This window comes from Rhineura floridana, chromosome 1, assembly GCF_030035675.1.
Source record: "Rhineura floridana isolate rRhiFlo1 chromosome 1, rRhiFlo1.hap2, whole genome shotgun sequence".
Lineage (NCBI taxonomy): Eukaryota > Metazoa > Chordata > Lepidosauria > Squamata > Rhineuridae > Rhineura > Rhineura floridana.
The window spans coordinates 137625661-137646527 of record NC_084480.1 but is presented as its reverse complement, the minus strand read 5'-3'; the positions used below and the strand labels follow the sequence as shown (position 1 = coordinate 137646527).

At 41.7% G+C, this 20867-nt stretch overlaps 1 protein-coding gene across 1 annotated transcript; it reads right to left on the bottom strand.

The window, feature by feature from the left end:
- Positions 1–1201: 1201 nt before the first annotated feature.
- On the bottom strand, positions 1202–15995 carry AMBN (ameloblastin). The gene is made up of 10 exons (XM_061620460.1): positions 15939–15995; positions 14891–14941; positions 11404–11451; positions 9851–9970; positions 8329–8571; positions 5586–5627; positions 3916–3975; positions 3481–3525; positions 2605–2649; positions 1202–1672 (listed from the first exon to the last, which is right to left on the bottom strand). Exons 1-10 carry the CDS (start codon positions 15990–15992, stop codon positions 1202–1204), a joined length of 1179 nt encoding a protein of 392 aa, XP_061476444.1. The 5' UTR covers positions 15993–15995.
- Positions 15996–20867: the final 4872 nt, after the last annotated feature.

The window sequence follows — 20867 nt, the reverse complement described above, 5'->3', positions numbered from 1 at the left end:
TGGGTCTCAGTATCAGTTTCTGGGGTGAGGACCGGCTATCAGCATTTGCCCTGCTGCTGAGCTTTTCAGAGGTAACTGGGCTGGCCAGTGCTGGAAACAGAATTCACGGAGCATGCTGTGATCCTGCATCATATGTCCGTAGGCTCTGACAGTTTGGCAGCTTAGGGCAGCCTTTCCCAACCAGTGTGCCTCCAGATGTTGTTGGACCACAACTCCCATCAGCGTCAGCCAGCATTGCCAATGGTCAGGAAAGATGGGAACTGTGGTCCAACAACATCTGGAGGCACACTGGTTGGGAAAGGCTGGCTTAGGGGCTGTGCTGTGATAGCAACTGGTGGCCTTTGGGGCTGAACCTGGTCTTTCTAGCTGCAAACCTACATGTTAAAGAGGGATGTGAAGGGAATGGCACTTGTGAAACTGGGATTTGCCAGCAGGTCACTTCAGGGGTTCAGAGTTGGGGACATGACTTTGGCCCACTAGCCCTCAGCCCAAGTAACTGCAGGTAAGAGGATGAAGCAGGGGTGCTTTTAATTTGTTTCTCCAAAACTAAAGATGATTACCCCTGTATATAACGTGTAGCGGGCAAAGCATTTGGGAGGGAAAGGAGGACAGAACTAAGAGTTAAAAATTGTTCATGTATGTAAACAGCTTCTGTATAGTGAACTCACATTTAAGTAATGTTTTAAGAAAAGCAAGCTTCAAGAAACATTAATATAGTTCATTAAAGTTTATTACATGCTGCCTGTATAAATCAATGTAATACGCTGAATCATCTAATCCGAATCAAAGATACATACCCACCATAAGCTCCAGATTAGCACACCTGCTTATAAATCTTGAGTTCATTTCTAATGCCAAAGGTTTCATAAATATCATTATTATTTAAATTATCAATCAGGCAAGGGGGCCTAAAGCATATGAAAGTTAAAGTGGCATAAACAAAAGGAAAGAGAACCTCAGTGACTGCTAGTAGATTTTACTTTTTAGCCATTAATCATCTGGTACCTCCATTGCTTTTCCAGACGTGAAATGTAAAACATGAAACAAAGATTACACCATCCCTGCCATAAGCTGCATACATTGATTATCGCATTTAATGCTTTGGTGCTCATTGTATAGAAGATTCATAGTCCTTCTAAGCCAATGCATCAAGCACAGGAAATACCTGAAGAATATTGTGGCATGTGTTCCTTAAGGGCACTCAAGGCTCTTGGAAATGCCACATATCCTGACCTACTTGTGGGTAGCCAGCTTCATTTCCTGCATTGTTTGTGGACGTGGTGTCCGGGAACATGGTGGGATCCAAAGGCATGGTAGTGTCAGCATTAAAAGGAATGAAGCTGTCAGGGAGCCCTTGAGTTGCTAGAGGGGCTACCGTAGCTTGGGGTACCCCTGACAGCCCATTACTCTGGGCTGCGGGGTTTAGCAGATTGCTGTTGGCATTTGGCAAGACACCACCCTGGTTGCCATCCAGGGGGATCACATTGTTCCCCTTGCCTGAAGGGTTAGCTCCTCCTTTATCTTCAGGCTGCTCTGTTATTCCAAGTTGCTCGTCTTCCACGGTGTAATCACCTGGCTGGCCTAAGTTTGGTTGCATGTTTCCAAATCTAGCATCCATGGCAAAGAGATTGGGGCCAGGTGCTTGATAGGCAGGCGCGCCAAGTCCACCACCCTGAAAAAAATTGCAGTATGTCCCATTACCATGATTGCCGTAAATTCCCTGTGTTCTGCTATGTTGTACCCTGCTAGGAAAAATGAGATTTTTGTCACAGTTAGAACCTTGACAGAGATATTTGCACTAGTATTTCCATTTGCACTACTGGTGCAGCATTACTGTAATATTAGGAGGTTGGTTGGTCTTCCAGGGCAATAGTACATGCAGGTGAAATGAAAACCATGTCTTTAATCCACCCACCTTCTGTACCATTTCAACAAGCCTTTTAAGTAGAGAACTTTATCCAAGTCTGCATCTCTATTGGCATTGTTTTTAAGATGTTCTTATTGTTTTATTGCTTCTTGTTTGCCACCCTGGGCTCCTTTGGGGAAGAAGGGCAGGATATACATTTAATAAACAAACAAATAATTTTGCACAGCTTTCACATAGTTAAATGGGAAACTAGTTAATAGTTTATTGTGAATGTGCAGATGGCTCTCACTTCACTCCTCCCCTTGCACAATCCCTGGGTTAGTGTTACAACCAAAACTAGAGATCATGGTTTGGTTTGCTTCAAGCAAACCATGATGTGAAGCAAAGTTTTGTTCTTGGAGCAAGTTGACCTGCAAGCTGGGCCAATGTATGTTTTCCTGCTCCACATAATTGTCTGTTACTAATGGGGGCCATGACATCAATGTTGAAACACCAAGACATGGTTTTAGATGTTATGGAATGGGAGAAGAGAATTAAAAATATAGCTGCCATTTTCTATGGCAAATGCATGTTTAATGTAACATTCAGATCTGTCCTTTGAAGCAGGACAGGTAGAACACCTGGAGGCCACCAGATTAGGGCACCAGATAAGATGTCTTTGGAGAATGTGCTTATTCCTTCACAGTGTAAATCAATATATTGACATATTTCAACTTAATATCACATCCATGACCCACCTGCATTTCCTCTGAGCTTACTATTCCTAATCTGGCAGGAGCACCCTAAGGAACATATAAGCAAACCACATATCAGGAACAAATCATTCCAGGCCAGTACATATACAGCACAGGAGAAACACCCTTCATTTTAAAGCATAAAATCATGGTACTTAGTGAAGCAGGCTACTACTTATATTATCTCCTTCCTTTTGAAACATCAGGGAATCATGGGCAAGTTGATGTGCTCTGGAGTGTTCTGAGTTCCTCCACTGAAAATGCTTGCCATCTTGTAAAATTAAAAATCTGAAATCCATGGCTTCCAGTGGTAGATTTATAATCATTTCCGGAAGTGCTCTCTCAGACATTTGAATAGCTACATTAGATGTTTAAAAAATTTCTGCAAGCGGTAAATGGAAAAGTATACATTTCAGTGTGATCTACAAAAAGGATGAGATTATGCAGATGAATAAGAGGAGATATGTAAACAGGGGCCAGGTTAGTTCGTAGTAGCTCTCATTGAGTTGTATGAGACAAAGCAATCAAGCTGTGACCAGGAAAACATTGGGTGAGTGGAAAGGGAACACTGGAATTGGCCAAAGCAGAAGAGCAGGCTTTGACCCCACTGAAGTGGCACCCCGAGTTCCTTCCCCATTCCTCCTTATGGGGAAAGAGTAAAATGCTGCACTTCAGAACACCCACCCTTTAGTCCTAATGCTGGGTGGTCCAACTTCTGTTTGGGGTGGTGGTGATAGTGGTGGTTCTCACTTTACCATATTATATACAGATCACACAGAGATGTATTGCACCCCAGAGATCCTTTGAATGTATAGACTCTCTCCCCGAAATCATAATGACAATGATTTCTCTAGTTGTAAATAAATGCAAGGTACTTACTCCTTGGTTTGCTACATAAGACATGTAATACAAACTGGGATAAATCTAAACAAAGGAAAGAAAGAATTAACTGGAGTTTTTGTTTTAAGAGACAATAGTTATTTTATGCAAAACAGTGAAGAGTTTAGAATCAAAAGGAAACTGCCATTTTAGATAAGACCACGGGCCCATCTGAGTCTGCAATCCCAGTGGAGCACTTAGGTACTTTTAGACTTGGGACTGAGTGGCCTTACAGGGGAGGGAGGCCTCTTTATCTTCAAAATGTGGTTAGCCAGCCCTCCTGTGTTTGAGGGCCCTGCTGTTCATTCAGATGAGTCAGGCCCTGGACATACGCCCCAAAGTACCTAAGTGCTCCACTGGGATTGCATGTTAAGAGAGTTCAGCTATAGGAATCGGTATGTTGGCAACATGATTCTATTTTGAGAATCAACTTACAGATTGCTGTTGTGGTTGTTGGGCTGCATCTTGTTGTGTTCCATGTAAACCTGGATAGAGCTTTGCAAAAAGAAGTAGAGAAATATCTGGTGAAATGCAAGGCAAAAATTAAAAATATGCAGACCAGGTACTACAATACATACATAAGACAAAATGTCATCGAAATTAAGGTGTTGCATATTCAGGAGGGAAGCAATGGTTTGCTTGTAAATATTTGGTGGGCTCTCCAACACAGGATGCCTTCAAGAGGCAGCTGGACAGCTACCTGTCAGGTATGTTTTAATCTGGATTCCTGCATTGAGCAGGGGGTTGGAGCCAATGGCCTTATAGGCCCCTTCCAACTCTATGATTTATGCACAGGAGCTTTTACTTATTTATATAGTGTTTCTGGGTACTCAGATCTCTTCACATACATTATCTCAGTAATCTTTAAAACAATTCTGTACAGTTGGCAAGTGTTATTCCCATATTTGGAGCTGGTTCCATGTTAGATGGGGGCGTTAGTGAAGTGACCTGGGGGGCATCCCCATTTGCACCCCTGGCCAGATGCTCATTTACTTGCTCCCCTGGCTGCAGGCCTACCTAGTGGCCGAGACTGGGAATCATGCATCCTTTAAATCATGCATCCTTTAAATTTCCCTGCAATGTTCCAGAGTGATGTTTTGTTGGGTGCTCCGGACATTGTGGGAAAATCAAAATGGGGGGCAGTTACATAGTTGCTGCTGCATAAGATGATGCTCAAGCGATCGGGTAGATACCTGAGCCAAATGACTGCAGAGATTGGTGCGTCCACTGGTCTTAGGGATGGTCAAGAAATTAAATTCAGGTTGCATTTCAAGCCAAATCTATGAAATTCACACCTTCCAAAACAATATGAGAACTGCATTTATTCAAATTTTAAAATGCAGTTTGTCAACCAACCAATTTTAATAAAAATGCATGTGTTAGGGGACAGTGTGCATAAAATGAATATATGAGTGAAAATAACATACAGAAATGCATTATATGACAAGAAATGGCTTGCAAAAATGTGTATTAAGATAAATTCACACTAAAATGCTGGAGCATTTCATAATGAAAATTGTTGCAGAAATGTGGAGAACTGGATTTAAGATTGGAAAAATGAGAAGCAGAGAAAACTGAAATATGACAGATCTTCCCTTCCCTTCCGTAGATGGAGAGGTGAGACTGAGAGTGTTCTTGCATAAGACCAACTAACTTTCATTGTTGATAGGAGGTTTGAACCTGGGTCATCATGGCTCACAGCTCACCTGCATGGGATACTTACGGCCCTCCAGATATTGTTGAACTACAACTCCCATCATCCCCAATGTGCTGGCTGAGGCTGATAGGAGTTGGAGTCCAAGAACATCTGGAGGGCCATAGGTTTCCCATGCTTCCTCTATATCAGCCATTCCCAACCAGTGTGCCTCCAGATGTTGTTGGACCACAACTCCCATCAGCCTCAGCCAGCATTGCCAATGGCTGAGGCTGATGGGAGTTGTGGTCCAACAACATCTGGAGGCACACTGGTTGGGAAAGGCTGCTCTATAATATATCAGCCCCTTAATTATACTTATCCTCCTTCAGGTTTTTTTAAACAAACACCTTTGTGCATAGAGTCTGGAGTTACTTATTCAAGGATATATGAAATAAAAATATATACTTACTGTCTGACCTAATGTTCCTAAGTATTCTTGTACAGCTGGTAACTGCATTTATCAAAAGAAAATATTTAAAGCCACAGGATTAGGAGACACAAAGTAAATAAAGAATAAGTAAAGAAAGGCCTTCATCCTAACTTGCAGTCAAGGCTGGATTCTTTTAAAGCGGTGTTTCAGTTGTCCACGATTCGGTGGAAATTTGCAATTCTAGGGAAGAAAGATTTTTCTGTATCTTCCAAAAACCCAGTAAACTGTCTTGGGTATGAAAATCCATTTTTAAACCAGGGAGCTATTTCATATTACTTTTCCTTTGTCCTTCAAATAAGAACTGTCATAGCAGAAGTTTATTTATTTATTTATTTAAAATATTTATACCCCGCCCTTTTTCTGAGGAACTCAGGGCGGCTTACATTAAAACATTAAAACAGCAATAATTAATAAACATGATATTCAGTTTAAGCAATTTAAAATGGAATTAAATAAACATAGGTTAAAACTAACTACATTGGTTAAAAGCCCGTCTAAATAGAACAGTCTTCACCTGTGCATGAAAATTCAATAATGAGGAAGCCAACCGGACCTTAATAGGGAGAGAGTTCCACAGTCTAGGGGCGGCCACCGAAAAAGCCCTATTCTGTGTCTCTGCAAGATGAACTTGCAGGAAGGAAGGGGTAATAAGTAGAGTCTCGCTGGAGGATCTTAAAGTCCGAGCAGGTTCATAGAGGGAGAGGCGCTCTGACAGATAGCCTGGACCTAAGCCGTATAAGGCTTTATAGGTCAAAACCAGCACCTTGAATTGTGCCCGGAAACAAACGGGCGACCAGTGGAGCTGATACAATAGCAGGGTTGTATGTTCTCTATATCCCGCCCCAGTTAACATCCTGGCTGCAGCTCTTTGTACCAATTTCAGTCTCCGAGCAGTCTTCAGAAGCAGTTCCGAGCAGTTCCAGAAGCAAAAGCAAAAATGAGACAGCAATAGCAGTTCTTGAAACTAATGCATCATGGAGGCAATGAAACACTGGGCTTCGGTTTCCTGGTAGGGATGCACATCAAATTTGGATGAATCCTGAATCCCTAACTGAAGCAAGCCACTTTGGAGAGATTCGGGGCTTGTCCAAATCAAAGTGGAGATCTCTCCAGAACTCTTTCAATTGAAGTGGGGACTTCCACAGCAGTTTGGATCCCTCCAAAGACTGAGATATTGAAGGGGGGGAAATCTGTAACTAGTGTTCTTACAAAAACAGAAGCATTTCTCCCCAAGCTTGCCATATAAAGACATTGTCAGGGTAGGGAAAGTGCTTTTGTGACCAACAGGTCTAGCTTCTAATCCATTGGTGGGGAACCTCCAGCCCACATGCCTAGGAGGGCTCCTAATTTGACATATTTTCCCCATACCACATCCACTTCCCCCTCAACGTCACATGTTCTGTCAAGCATAGGCCCAGTAAAGTTATGGCTGCAAAGGACTAACTGGGAACTTTTAAGTATACTCCTGATTGTTCCTTGGCAAGTGAGGCTTCCTGTGGGCACTGATCAGCTGATCAGTGCTGACAGCAAACACAACAGGGATTGGCTACCAGTCAGGACCTCTGTAGCACTGCTGATCTCTGCCCAAAGCAGAGGTTGTTTTAAGTGCTGAAAGCTGATCAGAATTTACAGCAAGCTTCCAGAGATCACCTGCATTGCAGAGTTCCCAGTCAGGAACTCACTAGTGCATTCAATCTCTGCCCAAAATGGGGCTCTGAAGTGCCCCTGTGTGGCTTGCTGTCAACTCTGATTAGTAAGCCTGCTAGGATTGGTTGCACTAGGGAGTTCCTGATCAGGAATTCCCTAGTGCAGCCAATCCCTGCTTTTGACAGGCAGGGTGCAAAGGAAAAAAGGAAAGAATAGGAAGCACACTTAGAGTGAACTCCCGATTCTTTATAAGTTGGGTCCCCTCACTTAAAATCAGGATGACTTCAAGTGATTGACAGGTGGGCAGCCTGTCAATATGGCTCATTGGTGATGGGGTTGCTCAGGAACCAACCCACTGGCCAGATTCAGTTTCCCACCTTGTTCTAATCAGAGGGAGTTATTTTATCAGGGCTCTTCGGTCACAATGCTTTGTTGAAGGGATGCTGTAGTAATACACCACCTTGTTCTTATCTATTATGTGCATTTAGCTAGTTCTCCCAGCAGTCCTTGCTGGGAAAATGCTGGACATTCAAGTCCTTCTGCCCCTTTGCCACATGCCCGCACATCCACTCCTATCAAATCAGCTTTGCCCTTAGTTTCTATAACTCTTGCTCCCAACTGAGCATAACACAAGCCTGAAACTGTCCCCCCCCCCTTTATTAACTCCCTAGCCATCCTTCTGAAATTTTGCAGGCTACTTTCCTAGTGACACCTCTACAGTTTATTTACTTTAGTATTTATTATTAAATTTCTATCCTGCCCTTCCTCCCAGAAGGAGCCCAGGGTGGCACAAAATGATTTATGCCATTTTCATCATAACTTCCCACAAACTACAGGGAGGGAATCCCTTTTTGTTCTCCCCTAATCAGATCCACTTTAAAAAACATATCACCCCAAAAACAGAGGCGTCATACTGCCAGCCAATCATCATCGCAGAAGCTGATGTTGCAGCATACCCATATTCCCTTCTGTGCCTGTGTCCCGAGCCCTGAGCTGCCTGCTTCAGGCTCTGGAGTCTCTTGAGACCTAAACTAGTAGCTTTGGGATTGAGATGTCACCCGTTTCTAAAACTGACCTGCTGAGTTTGTCTCTCCAACGGTGGCAGCTGCTGAACCACTGGCTGTTTTCCCTCTGGCAGCGGGAATTGCTTTGGCTGGAATGGTGGCTGCTTATTGTGCTGCTGGAGTTGGACTTGCTTTGTTGGAATGAGATCCGTGAACTGGTAGTGAGGTTGCTCTTGGAGCCCGGGCTGCTGAAACAGAGTGGGCGTTTGCTGAGATGGCAGTGGAGGAGGATGCACGGGCATACTGTATTCATACTGCAGAGAGGTGAGAGAACAAATAGCCAGAAGGAAAAAGATGAAGTCATTAATAAAGTGATTGTCCAAGATGGGGCATACCAAAGCTGGTCTATGCATATATATATTTAAAAACCCTATCCAATGAATTAGGTTCTTGCCTAGGAAATCTCATGTTCATTCATTAGAGATGCCATATACTTTTCTGCTGTGAAGGTGGGAGTCACAATCCAGCAAAAAAAAAAAATGCTAGTGACTGAACTCCGCTGAAATCAAGAACGTCTCTTTAAATGCCTCTGTAGCACAATCCTATGTACTGTATGTTTAACTCAGCCCTTCTGTGTCCAAAGGGGTTTACTCCCTAGAAAATATGCACTGGCAATAAAGTATGTTTTAAAAAGAAAAGAAGAGGAAATGTTGCTGCTCTGTCTGGATGATTCTTTGTAGATCTCCTGGCCTTCAGGGCCCCTCCATACTTCTACACCGAAGTTTGGCCCAAGTGGAGCCACTGAAAATACCTTGGGGAGAGCTCTTCCACACTGAAACAGAGGTTATTTGGCTGTCAAATGTTAAGAGATATGGAAGATATTACACACATGCAGCTCCTGCAGATGACCTGCATATTGAGCATTCATCATTATGTGCTTGCACAATAATAATGTGATATATAGACTATGTCCTGTATTTATTGAGCATTCATTCTGATTTATTTACAGAGAGGTTGTATGACAATGAGCATTCATTCTGATTAACTTGCAGGGTGTTTACACATCTTCCTGTTAATCATTCACTCATCTCTCTTTTTCAATGCATTTCCCAATCACTTTTCAAACTGCATAAAGTCCAGTTTTTTAAAAAAGTGGATATGTTGCATTAGTATGGCAGAGTGCTTTAATCCACTTTAATTGTACAAACCTAAAGTTCTTGGTATCCCACCTGCAGAATACTAATAGTGTGGAAGCACCCATCAATTCCCAATGTGTGGTAAACAATAGCATGGTCTGTCTTTCCAAAGATCAGAAACTATCTCTACCATGATTTGTCCAAATAATCTTACATTTTTGTGGGGGTAAGTTGTCTCTGTAAACTTAAGATGATCACCACACATGTTCAGATTTTAATATATTACTGTGCATAATTTGATACCTGGTTAACTTTATTGAAAATGTGCAAAATCACTGGAAAATGTGACACAAGTTTTGGAAATATCCAGAAACTAACAAGATTAAAAAGGTCTGTTTTAGTAATCCTTAGTATATTCTGTACAGTTTCTGGAGTAATAATAGCATGAGCAGTTTACCTGTTGAGTCTCATGATGCTGAGGTCTTCCCTTTATCCAAAAGTATGATGAATGTGATGGGAGGAAATTATGCATCCACATTGAATGAAAAGGATCTGCATAGCTGTAAGGCTGAGCAAACTAAAGAAATGGCAAAAATCAGTGCATTTATTCTGAAGCTGTGGTTCAGATTTTAACATTCTCAAAAGCTCAAATTAGAATGTGGCATCTAAAACTAGTTCATAAATAATATATATTTGGAAATGGGGTTTCCTATTGATACTGTTATGTTGACATTCCCAGTTCTTTTCTGCTTGATAATACATCCATAAATTTAGCCAGAGAGAAAGAGGCAGAAGAGGAAGAAGGAACAAATACGTATTTACAATTATTCTGCTTTTGGGCCCCAAAGGAGTCCTGAAGGTGGCTTACAAATGAATAAAGAAATAAAATCAGCATAAACCCATATCAATTAATAAAACATAAAACCAGTCTTATAAGAACACAATGGGTTTTTTTAGAAAAGCATTCAACTAAGACCTCCAAAACACCTTCTGGAATAAAAAGCTCTGTGGTTTTTTTGTCCCTAGTAAAGTTAATTTATGGTTACAGCTGCAATCCTATTCAGGTTTGCTTGAAAATAACTACTCATTCTTGAGTAAACATGCATTAAACTAGGTTGCATATCCAAGAAGTCAGGGTTCAATCCTATATCCATTTACCTGGGAGTAAGCCTTAGTGAACTCAGCAGGACTGACTTCTGAGAAGACATGTATAGGATTGCACAGTACATCCCATTGTTTTCAATGGAGAGCAGACAAATCTTTTACATGTGTACTAAGACGCATGTTCCAGTGAACTCAACCGGCATAAAGTAGTTGTGGATTGGATTGCAGCCTTAGACATATCCAACTTGAGTCAGAATGTGTCAAATAAAGCTGTGCCTTTCTTCTTTTGTCTCTAATTTACTTTCAAAATACTTGAGGGTTGATTACACATGAACACATGTACAAGCCATCTCTACATATGGGAAAGTGTTTGTCTAACATTGGGTACATCTGTTCATTTGTACAGCTCGGCTACTGTGTACAGACTGTGCACTCATTGAGCAATATGTGTGAATTATGGTATGATGCACAGCTCAACTACTTGTGTAAACAGGTTACATACACAGATTATATGTTTGTTGAACTCAACATGATTGTTGATTCTAAGACAAGATCCAGCATCATGTCAGTAGACATGATGGGAATTCCCCTTCCTCTCCTTCCTCCTGGAGCCCTCTGTCCTCCAACCCTCCAGAGACTTTTTTGGGGATGTGCAGTGAACTGCAGGTGGGGAAGAGAGGAAGGGGTTCTCTTAGTGCGAGCAGACACCCATTGCACAAGCAGGACCCCACAATTGGATTTTACCCTTTATATTTCTAAAGGAACTATACATATTTTTGTAGATTATATGAACGATGCATAACAGTATAAGATTCTGGGAATTGCATGATATATTTACTATACCAATTATATTCATTTAGAAATATCATTTTTGAAAAGAGGATATCTGGAGTTAGTAGCAGTTACCTGTGGGAGTAAATTTGGCATGTTCGGTCTCCCAAGTTGTCTCATTGTCTGAAAAGCAATGAAAAGCCTCAAGGTTAATATCAACCAATTAACTTTTACAATATTCTTCTTCTTCTAGCTGTCTAAGGTCCATTTCTGATGCTATGTTGAGCCAGCACAGGCCAGGGACACAACCACAGGACCGTATTCTTTTGATGTCAGAGATAAGGCCTGGAACACAAGTCATAATGCTCTAAACATATGCAGAAGGCCTTAATAATAATAATAATAATAATAATAATAATAATAATAATAATAATAATAATAAATTTAATTTATGCGTCACCTATCTGACCAATGGCCACTCTAGGCGACTTACATGTGAAAAATTAAAACACAATACAATAATACAAAATACAAAATAGAACAGTGCGACAGCAAAAGCAATAATAATACAAGGCATGAGGCATTTAATCATAGCATTTAGCCCTCCCCGGAAATCCTGAAGGCCTGTTGAAAGAGCCAGGTCTTTAAGGCTTTTCGGAAGACATTTAGGGAAGAGGCGTGCCGTAGATCTTGTGGGAGGGAGTTCCAGAAGGTGGGGGCCGCCACTGAGAAAGCCCTCTCTCTAGTTCCCGCCAATCTAGCTGTTTTTGTTGGCGGGATTGAGAGAAGGCCCTGTGTGGCTGATCGAGTCGGGCAGCATAATTGGTGGCGTTGAAGGCGCTCCTTTAGATAAACTGGGCCGAAACCGTATAGGGATTTAAAGGTTAATACCAACACCTTGAATTGGGCCCGGAAAACAACAGGAAGCCTTCTGTGGAAGGAGCTACCAGATGTTGTATATGGGAGGTAAAATGTCTGTCAGAAGAACACAAGAAAAGCATTGCTGGATCAGATCCAAAGTCCCTCTCGTCTAGTCCAGCATCCCCTTTCCCAATATGGCCAAACAGAATCTTTTGGGAAGCCTTTAAACATAGCATGAAACAATAGCCCTTCCCTACTGTTTGCCAAAGCAATTGATACTCAAAAATATATTGCCTCTGAAAGTGGAGGTACCTTATTGCTATCATGGCGAGTAGCTCATGATGGACTCATCCTGTATTAAATTAGTCTAATCCCTTTTTAAAGCCAGTGAATCCCATAGGTTGTTTATACATTGTGCACAGAATCTACTGCCAGAGAGTTTCATGGGATAACCCAAAGCTTTAGTGACTGGGCAGGGGAGGGGGCAGCAATCAATCCAATTTCTCCAGACCAGGCAGGTATGTACATATTATTATTCAAGAATGCGTTTGTTTTTGTTTTTACTTTACAAACGCACATGAAAGAAAGATCCCAGTCTGGTGGATTGCGCTTCTTCGTAGCCAAACGGGTGTGTGCTGCAGACCAAATGTTATATTGAGTTAACTCTTAAAAACATGATTTGTTATAGGAGATGTTTACAGAAAATAATGACAGAAGCAGTCTTATGTGGTGAATTAGTAATAAAAGCCAATATGCAATAGAACTGATTTCTAAATGTCACTGAAAGAGAGAGAGAGCAAAACAATGACGGGTAGTGACCATGGGGAAATTAAAAGTAACACGATGAATCTGCATTTAAAGCAACAATAACTTTTCAGAGGTTGCGTAGGCTAATGTTCTGAACAATGTCTTTACACGTGCTGTAATAGAACCCAATACAGTCAACATTCACATGTCAAGTATTTAAATATCGGGTTAGGGGGCATTGTGACTAATAGGTAGTTTTGACTGATTCGGCTTATTTGACATATTTAAAAGGTTAATGCCCGAAAGGGCAGTTTATGGCACTGGTGTGGGAAGGTGCGGGAAGGGAAATAGGTAAGGACAGCTAGGTGGGCCCCTTAGACACCTTTGGAGGTGATTGGCGGTTCCAGAGGCCTGTCTGTCAGGGCTTTACGGCTCGAGGGCAGGATATGGGCTGCTTCTGGGGCCAACTTATCTCATCCACCCGAGGGTTGTACGGCCCCAGGGGGGCATGACGTGGGAAGGCCCCCCTGCTCACCTACAGGGTGTGGCCAGAGTAAGGGGTAAGCAGATGGGCTTGCCCTCGCCCGAGGAGGGGCTGGTCACCCAAGAGCTATATGGCAAGTTGCTTGCTTATAGACAGTTCCCGCACCTAGGATTTCCCTCTGCAGGTCACTTTAAAATATAATTTTAATAAAGTGGCCCTTGTTCAACCCAAGCTGATGTGTCTGTGTTTTATTTCGCCCCTCTACTGCAACAACAACAGTATGCCATTTGGATAAAGGAGGTCGTATGTTTAACAGTGTAGTTTCTTGCTTCCTTATTCACAAATGTATTAGTCACTAACTGCAGCATTGCCATGCTGATGTTAATCTGCAGAGCTGTTGCGGGCTGGGTGGAGTTGCACCGCTCCTCTCCTGCTCTGCCTGCAAATGGCATGAATAGATTTTAAGCACATTAGGTGCTGTGTGTTCAACAGTGCCCTACAGCATGCAAATTGGAGGCACTGCATGTACTGTTTAAGTTACAGTTGTTCTTTGGTACTTTTATGCATATTTAAGGAACTCCGGGAGCTGTAATCACAGATTATTTATTTATTTAGTTAGTTTAATTTATAACACCAGAGGGAGCAAGAGATGTAGTTTACTCCTCCCACAGTGACATTTGCCATTACCCTTAACAAACTACAGTTCCCAGGATTCTTTGGGAGAAGACATGCGCTTCAAATGTATGGCTTATACACAGCCTTAGTCTTTCTAATAGGCCTTTCCTTTGTGCATCCCTACTCTATCTTCTGCCTTGGATCCTGTTTGTATGCAGTTCCAGCTCTTGTGCCTAATTTTGACTGGACCCACCTCAGCTCTAAAGTTGCCTAGTGCATTATGCCACAGCTCCCAGTTCTATCCTGCTAAATCCTTGCTTTGGTTTTCCAGAGCTTGGAAAAGTTACTTTTTTGAACTACAACTCCCATCAGCCCCAGGCAGCATGGCCACTGGATTGGGCTGATGGGAGTTGTAGTTCAAAAAAGTAACTTTTCCAAACTCTGGTTTTGCCAGCGTGGACCTTGATACAAAGAACTGACCTCAGTAAAAGGGAAATAACTACACCAGCCCTGGGGCAATTTTGTGGGTGTGCCAGAGGGATGAAAGGATGTTGCACTCCATGGATCCGTGGCTGCCCTGACATGCCGCCCCTCCTGAATGCCTTGGTTTTCCCACCTCCACTTCCAGTGGAACATCTACACTGGTGGAGCTCTCTGTGTGTGTATGGAGAGGCCTGCCTGTGGTAGATGGCTGCTGGAGGATGGCACTTAAGCTGCTTCCCAACCTTGCAGGTAGTATTGGCATCCTCAGCTAATTATCAATTACTGTAAATTAATTAGAACAGTAAATGCCATCATTTGGAAAAGCCTCTTTGAGGGTGCTAATTGGACCAGCTCTCTTTGAAGATTGATGATTTCCAAATATCGTAGAGATATTGTAATACTTGCAAGTGCAGGTGGAAAAAATATATATACCTCAAGGCTTATACTACCCATTCCAGGTATCCCGGCATGTTGAGGAAGTATCTGTGAACAAATAAAATATCTATTGCAATTATTTCTTTCTCAACACTTTCATTTGGGAAGATGTTATTGATCACTTGTATTTGCAAGGGGATTGAGGGGAGAATCAAGTTTGCTATTGATGATGACTTGCCCTATTCCATGGAATTAATATTGTATCATGGTTTAGATATCTAAAAACTGGTTGCAGATTCACCTCTTTGTCACCGCACAGTGATGACACAAAAATTAATGGATCTAATCCAGCAGGGTTAAACATGACATAGGCCTAATGAAAGTAATGGGACTCCAGTTAGTCATCACTAACTTATTCTATTGATTTCAGAGGGCCTTAGTCATGACCTGCTTTAACTGGATTGAGACCAAAGCTTTCCAAGTAATCCTTTAAACACCTGGTGCTTTCCTACCTTCTTACTGCCTCTTTAATGAAAACAATTAGGAATGTGGTAAAGGATATAGAAAACATGAGGTCTCTCACAGACTGTGAAAATGACAGCTGGGATGTTTCACCTGAAATAGACTATTCTGAAATAAGTAGTTTAACCATGCAGTTAATTTGGACATTTCAAAGTCATTGATCCCAAGCAGACTTCAGACATTGGTTTTAATCCATGGTTTCCATTAATCCATGGTTTGTGCTGGTGCTCATGTGAAACAAAACTATAGTTAATGCTGGAAGCAGAAGGGAGGGAGAATTTCTCTGAATAGGGAAAGCGGTTAGGGTGAAGAGACAGCCAGTGACCCCATAATCTGTTCTCAGTCTCTCAGCAGTGTTACAGCTGTGCTGAGCCTTTAACATAGAATTCAACCCATTTGTAAAATGCCTTTGAAGCAATCTTAAGAATTGTGAGAAAGAACCATAGTACCATCTACTCTGACAATCTGTACATGTCAAATCTCCAAAACAACATTCTATGTTACTGGTAACAAATAAACAAACAAAAAGTAGATTGTCCCTAACTTGCCAGTTAGCAGTTTGCGGGAAAACTGTATTGATTACCGGCATAGCAGAGCAGATTCCTAATAGGCTTGAGATAAGTATCCATTTTTTCATATCTTTGATGATGTCGGAGCAAAAAGGGCCTGGAAAGAATTTCAAAGGACGACTTGGTTCTGAAAATGAAATATAGCAATCAGTGAAATAGTGGCATAGTCAATACAACATCCCATTGACAAATCTTGTGGTTTGCCTTCCAACTTTCTAAGCACTAGTCATGGAGATCCCTATCAAACAATCTCCAATAAGGAGATTAGGGATAGACTAATCTCCAATAAGAATAAACCTGAAACTGGCTTCACAAATTTTGGCTGTCTACAAGATAATGAGGATTTACCTAACAATCACAGTCGCCTCTACATAAGATACACCGGCCTATGCTACTAAAGAGTAGCTTCCATCACATGTTTATAGTGTAACACATCAGAAGTAATTTTAGGCTCATGGTGTGTGTGCACTGATATATTTTTTTAAAAAAAACCAATGCTAATGAATCAATCCCAAGCAAGCTCCCCAACACAGGGTGGCTGTATTCCAAAAGTGTCAGGGCTTCCAGATTATATACACTTACCCTGTAATTCACCTTCAGTGGAACTGCAGAGAAATGTGGAGGTTCTTGCTTGGGGAACGGGACCAGCCCAGGATACTTTTCTATATGAGGCAAAGTAGTAAATGTTATGCCCCCCTACACACAGTCTGTTATGCCCACACACACACACAAGTCAAGGAGCATTTTGTATCCAAGGCCAGTCAAGTTGCTTTGGTACCTGAGGCAGAAAATTCGACAAGTGCTTCTCCTCGGGAGTAAAAAAAAAAAAGCAGCAATAAACCAACATCATCTGCCTTGGTACTTAAAGGAAGGTGAAAAGGTTTCTCAAGGAGAATTCTAGGGAAGAAGCCTTGATGACCCATTGCAGAATAAAACTCTTCTGGTACTTTAAAGACTAAAGTCGCTTCCAGATGACCTGTTTATTGAGCATTCATCCTAATGTGCTTGTACAAAGTTGGCAGGCAGGATGTCCGCTATTTATTGAGATTTCATGCTGATTTCTTTGCAAGAAGTCTATGCAATGTTTGTTCAAGCAATTATTATCCCACACTTTCCAGTGCATTTCCTCCTTACTTTCTTTACCATAAAATCTCCAATTTTTTAAAGAGGGTTTGTTGTGCAAAAGCGCCAATTCCATTTTAATTATGCAACCTAAAGTTGCCAGCATGCAACTAAATCCCACTCACAAAACAGCGATAGTCTGGAAGCGGCCTAGCACATTTGTTGTGACATGAGCTTTGTCATATTTTTTCACAGGGTTATTTTTGCACATCCCTTGCCTGAAGCAGAACAAAAAAAAATCAGAAAAAGCTGTACTACATGACTCCTTTCTTTCTCAGACAGAAATCTGTCTTTGATGGAATACAGTCACCTTAATTCAAGCATATCCACTACAGAAGACAGAAAGAAATTTTACCTTCACACGTGAAAGTTCCCTCCTCCCAAGTTGTCTTGAGGCAACTTGAGAAATCTTCACAATGTAAAGTGTTCACAGGAATGATTTGCAAACCTCCCTCTCTATAATATAAGCCTTATTGAAATGGCTGGCTAACCAATCAATACCAAGCAAAAGGGCAGGGGAATTACAGACTTCCCACTAGATCCTACCTACCCTTTCATAGCTCACAAAACTCAAAACCATAATATCTCATTATTTATAATTGCATCCTCAAGTCTGTATTTATAGAAACTATTATCTAACTCGTAGAAAATGAGCACAAGAACAGATTATGGGCAACAAAGCAACATGGAGATGAAATCTGTTTATGACATCAGATGTCAAGAAGGTCACCTTCTTGCCCTCCCCTTGCCCCAACAAAGGTGTTGTACCTTGAACAACTCCATGTTAGGCAGATATGAGTGAAGAGGTCTGAGCAGAAAGGTGTAGGAGATAGAAGGGAAGCTTAGTCAGTAAAGAGGGGGAAATCATGGAAACCAGTCCTGGATAAATGTCGCAAAATGGAATTAGGAGATTAGAAGAGATGCTGACACAGCCTAAGGAGAGACAGAGAGAAGGAGTTGAGTGTTCATTCAGATTCCTATCTTTGGGGATTCATTCATTCCCTCAATAAGGTTGTGAGCACACTAGTCACCTATAGCAAAGCATTTCCATTGGCCACACCTGGAGGGGCAATGGGTTGATCTGCTGATTAGTTGCAAAATGTCTTTGAAGTGATTTTAAAAAACAACACTTTAGCTGATTCCACCAGGTTTTACAGTAAAAAAGGGCATGTTTTGACTAGCATTGTGTGCCCCTGTTTTCAGAAAAGAGAGTTGGATACGCACAGGAACCAGCAGAACCCTGAATGTGTCTCTACCCTAAATCTGGTCTCTTCCTACCAATTTCCCATACAAACAAAGTTGGGGGGTACTCTAAGCTAGTGTGAGGAGGAGGAGTGGAGAGGCAGCCTAGAATGATCTCAAGTCCAAGAGCAGTTCGCTGGCCTCTCTGCCCCATGCTGGGCATACATTTTTTTTCTTTTAAAAGTTTAAACAAGCACTAATCAATCTATGATGCTGGTGGTGGTGGCGAAGGACATTCAGACAGTGGCACAGTAAAAAAGATAGGCATTAATATAGTTTTAATGATGAATGTTGCAAAGAAGATGCATTGAAAAATTGGCTTACAAAGTCAACACAGTTACAGCAGAATGTCCTCTATGTCGCCAAGGGTTTTCAGTTAAATATGAGGGGAAAAAAGCAATGAGAAGCCATGCAGAAAGCATAAACAGGCAGAGAAATAGCAGAAAAAACACCATAAATGTCATCAAAAGAGACTCATCCCAAGAAAATCTGGTGGCAATAGCTGAACTGAGGAAGATTTGCCACAGTATTTCCCACCATTTAAGTTACATAAGCCAAGACTGTGCAAACAACATGCTTCCAAGAATACTGCCTGATTCTGAAATTGCAACACCCACACCCCCAAAAAATAAAATCTTGTGGGTGGACAAAAGCAACCAACATAGCAGAAAGTATTTTGGCACCAAAATCACTAGAACCTTTGCTTAAATTAAGGGCTTGAATGGTGCACTTTCCCCCCAGTTAGATATGATATGTCTAACAAGGGACACAGAAATGCTGCCTAGTAACTGTGCATTACTTTTTTATGGCAGAGGGAATTAAGCATGGCTTGCTTGATTTTTACAATAATGCCTCTGTACATTTGGGAAAATACAATGTATCCGAAATGAAAGCACCTTAATGACTGCCAGATACAAGTGGGATGCAAATGCCATATAATCCATAGTTGCCTCAAACATGGAGTGAAGGCTTTGAGTGTGGAGGTAGAAACAGTTGTCCTCCAGGTTTTCCTTCTGGGCCAAGAAGGCAGATTTTGTTACGTCCTTTTCTGAGTTTGTAGAAGTAGAATACACAGAGGTGCTTCCGCACATACCAACAAGGGGCTGTCACCGCTATTTGCTATTAAGCACATATTGAACACATACTAAATGTTGGCCAGCATTGAAGGCATACTTCTCATCAGAGGGGAAAGAAAATTGTGTGGGCAGCATTCAGTGAGGAAGAAAATGGATCTCTTCTTCTTTGTTATGTTTACTTTCTGCAGGATCTGATGGGAATCTTTCAGCTTTAATGTTCAGACATCACAATTTCAGGATGGACTTATGCCAGCTGCCTAGCTGCAGGGAGAGAAGATACGACAAGCTTAGGGAGGGTGACAGAAGTGGCCTCAGGGAGTGACTGGTTGTCTGGGGAGACCCACCACTTGCCCTGGGGCTTACTGTTTAAAGGTGATTTGAAGGGATGGAATTGGGTCTGCAAGTTCTAACCAGCATTTCAAGGGATAAAGCAACATGTAGGAATTCGATCTTGGTGTGAAAACTTCTACAGGTATTTACTCATCCAGATTTGACAGCCTTACTATGGTGATTGCACATAAGTAGTCAGTTGTATGATCTCTCCCACTCTTTCGTATCAAACTGGCACAACTGAATATTGTGTTTGTTTGGGATCATGGGAACGTTAAAGTATTTCAGAAGGAAGTTTTATCAGTACTAAGACATAGTATGCCTATAATTATCCCACCAAATCTGACTTTTAGGCTTCATAAAAGGAAGCTACAGATGTCCCTGAACCATTACTTTAATGGTAGCAGCAAGACCTTAGAAATGGCCAAGTAGTCGAGAGACCAAATGTAACTGATTGGTTAGACAGGATATGGAAGGCATTGCTTATGTTGAAATCACATCTGATGAGAGATCTAGAAAGAAGCGAATTGGAATTGGTTTGTGGTCTTGAACCAAAACATTTATTTGACAATATTGGCTTTGGGGACATATGAAAGAGAAAGATGTGAGAACACTGTTACATATAAGTATGAAATGATACATTTGACTTGTTTTGTACTATTTCCTTTCTATTTGGGGAAGGGCCATAGCTGAGTTAAAGAGTACATGTTATAGGGATGGGTCATATCTAAGCGGCAGAGCATCTGTCTTGCATGCAAAAGGGCCCAGGTTCAATCTCCAGCATCCCCAGGTATGGCTGGGAGAGACTCCTGCCTGAAACCCTGGAGAGGCCCTGCCAGTCAGTGTTGACAATACTGAGCTGGAGGGACCAACGGTCTGACTTGATATACGGCAGCTTCCTATGTTACTAATCTGAAAATTCAATTCCAAAGTTTAAGATCCCTAACTATGTCCTTATTTTAGGGGAAGGGCTGTAGCTCAGTGGTGGAGCATTTGTCGAATGCAGAAGGTCCCAGGTTCAATCCCCGGCATCCTCACATAGGGCTAGGAGAGAATCCTGTCTGAAATCCCAGAAAGCTGCTGCCAGTCAGTGTAGACAATACTGAGCTACATGAACCAATGATCTGACTTGGTCGAAGGCAGCTTCCTATGTTCTTCTCAGAAAATGTAATT

Excerpts from the sequence above, each read along its gene's own strand:
- AMBN (XM_061620460.1), bottom strand. The coding sequence starts at position 15,992 with ATGAAAAAATGGATACTTATCTCAAGCCTATTAGGAATCTGCTCTGCT. Across the intron at positions 11,452-14,890 it reads TGGGTAGTATAAGCCTTGAG|ACAATGAGACAACTTGGGAG; the intron begins GTATATATATTT and ends ATTGCTTTTCAG. Across the intron at positions 5,628-8,328 it reads TGGAGAGACAAACTCAGCAG|TTACCAGCTGTACAAGAATA; the intron begins GTCAGTTTTAGA and ends TGATAAATGCAG.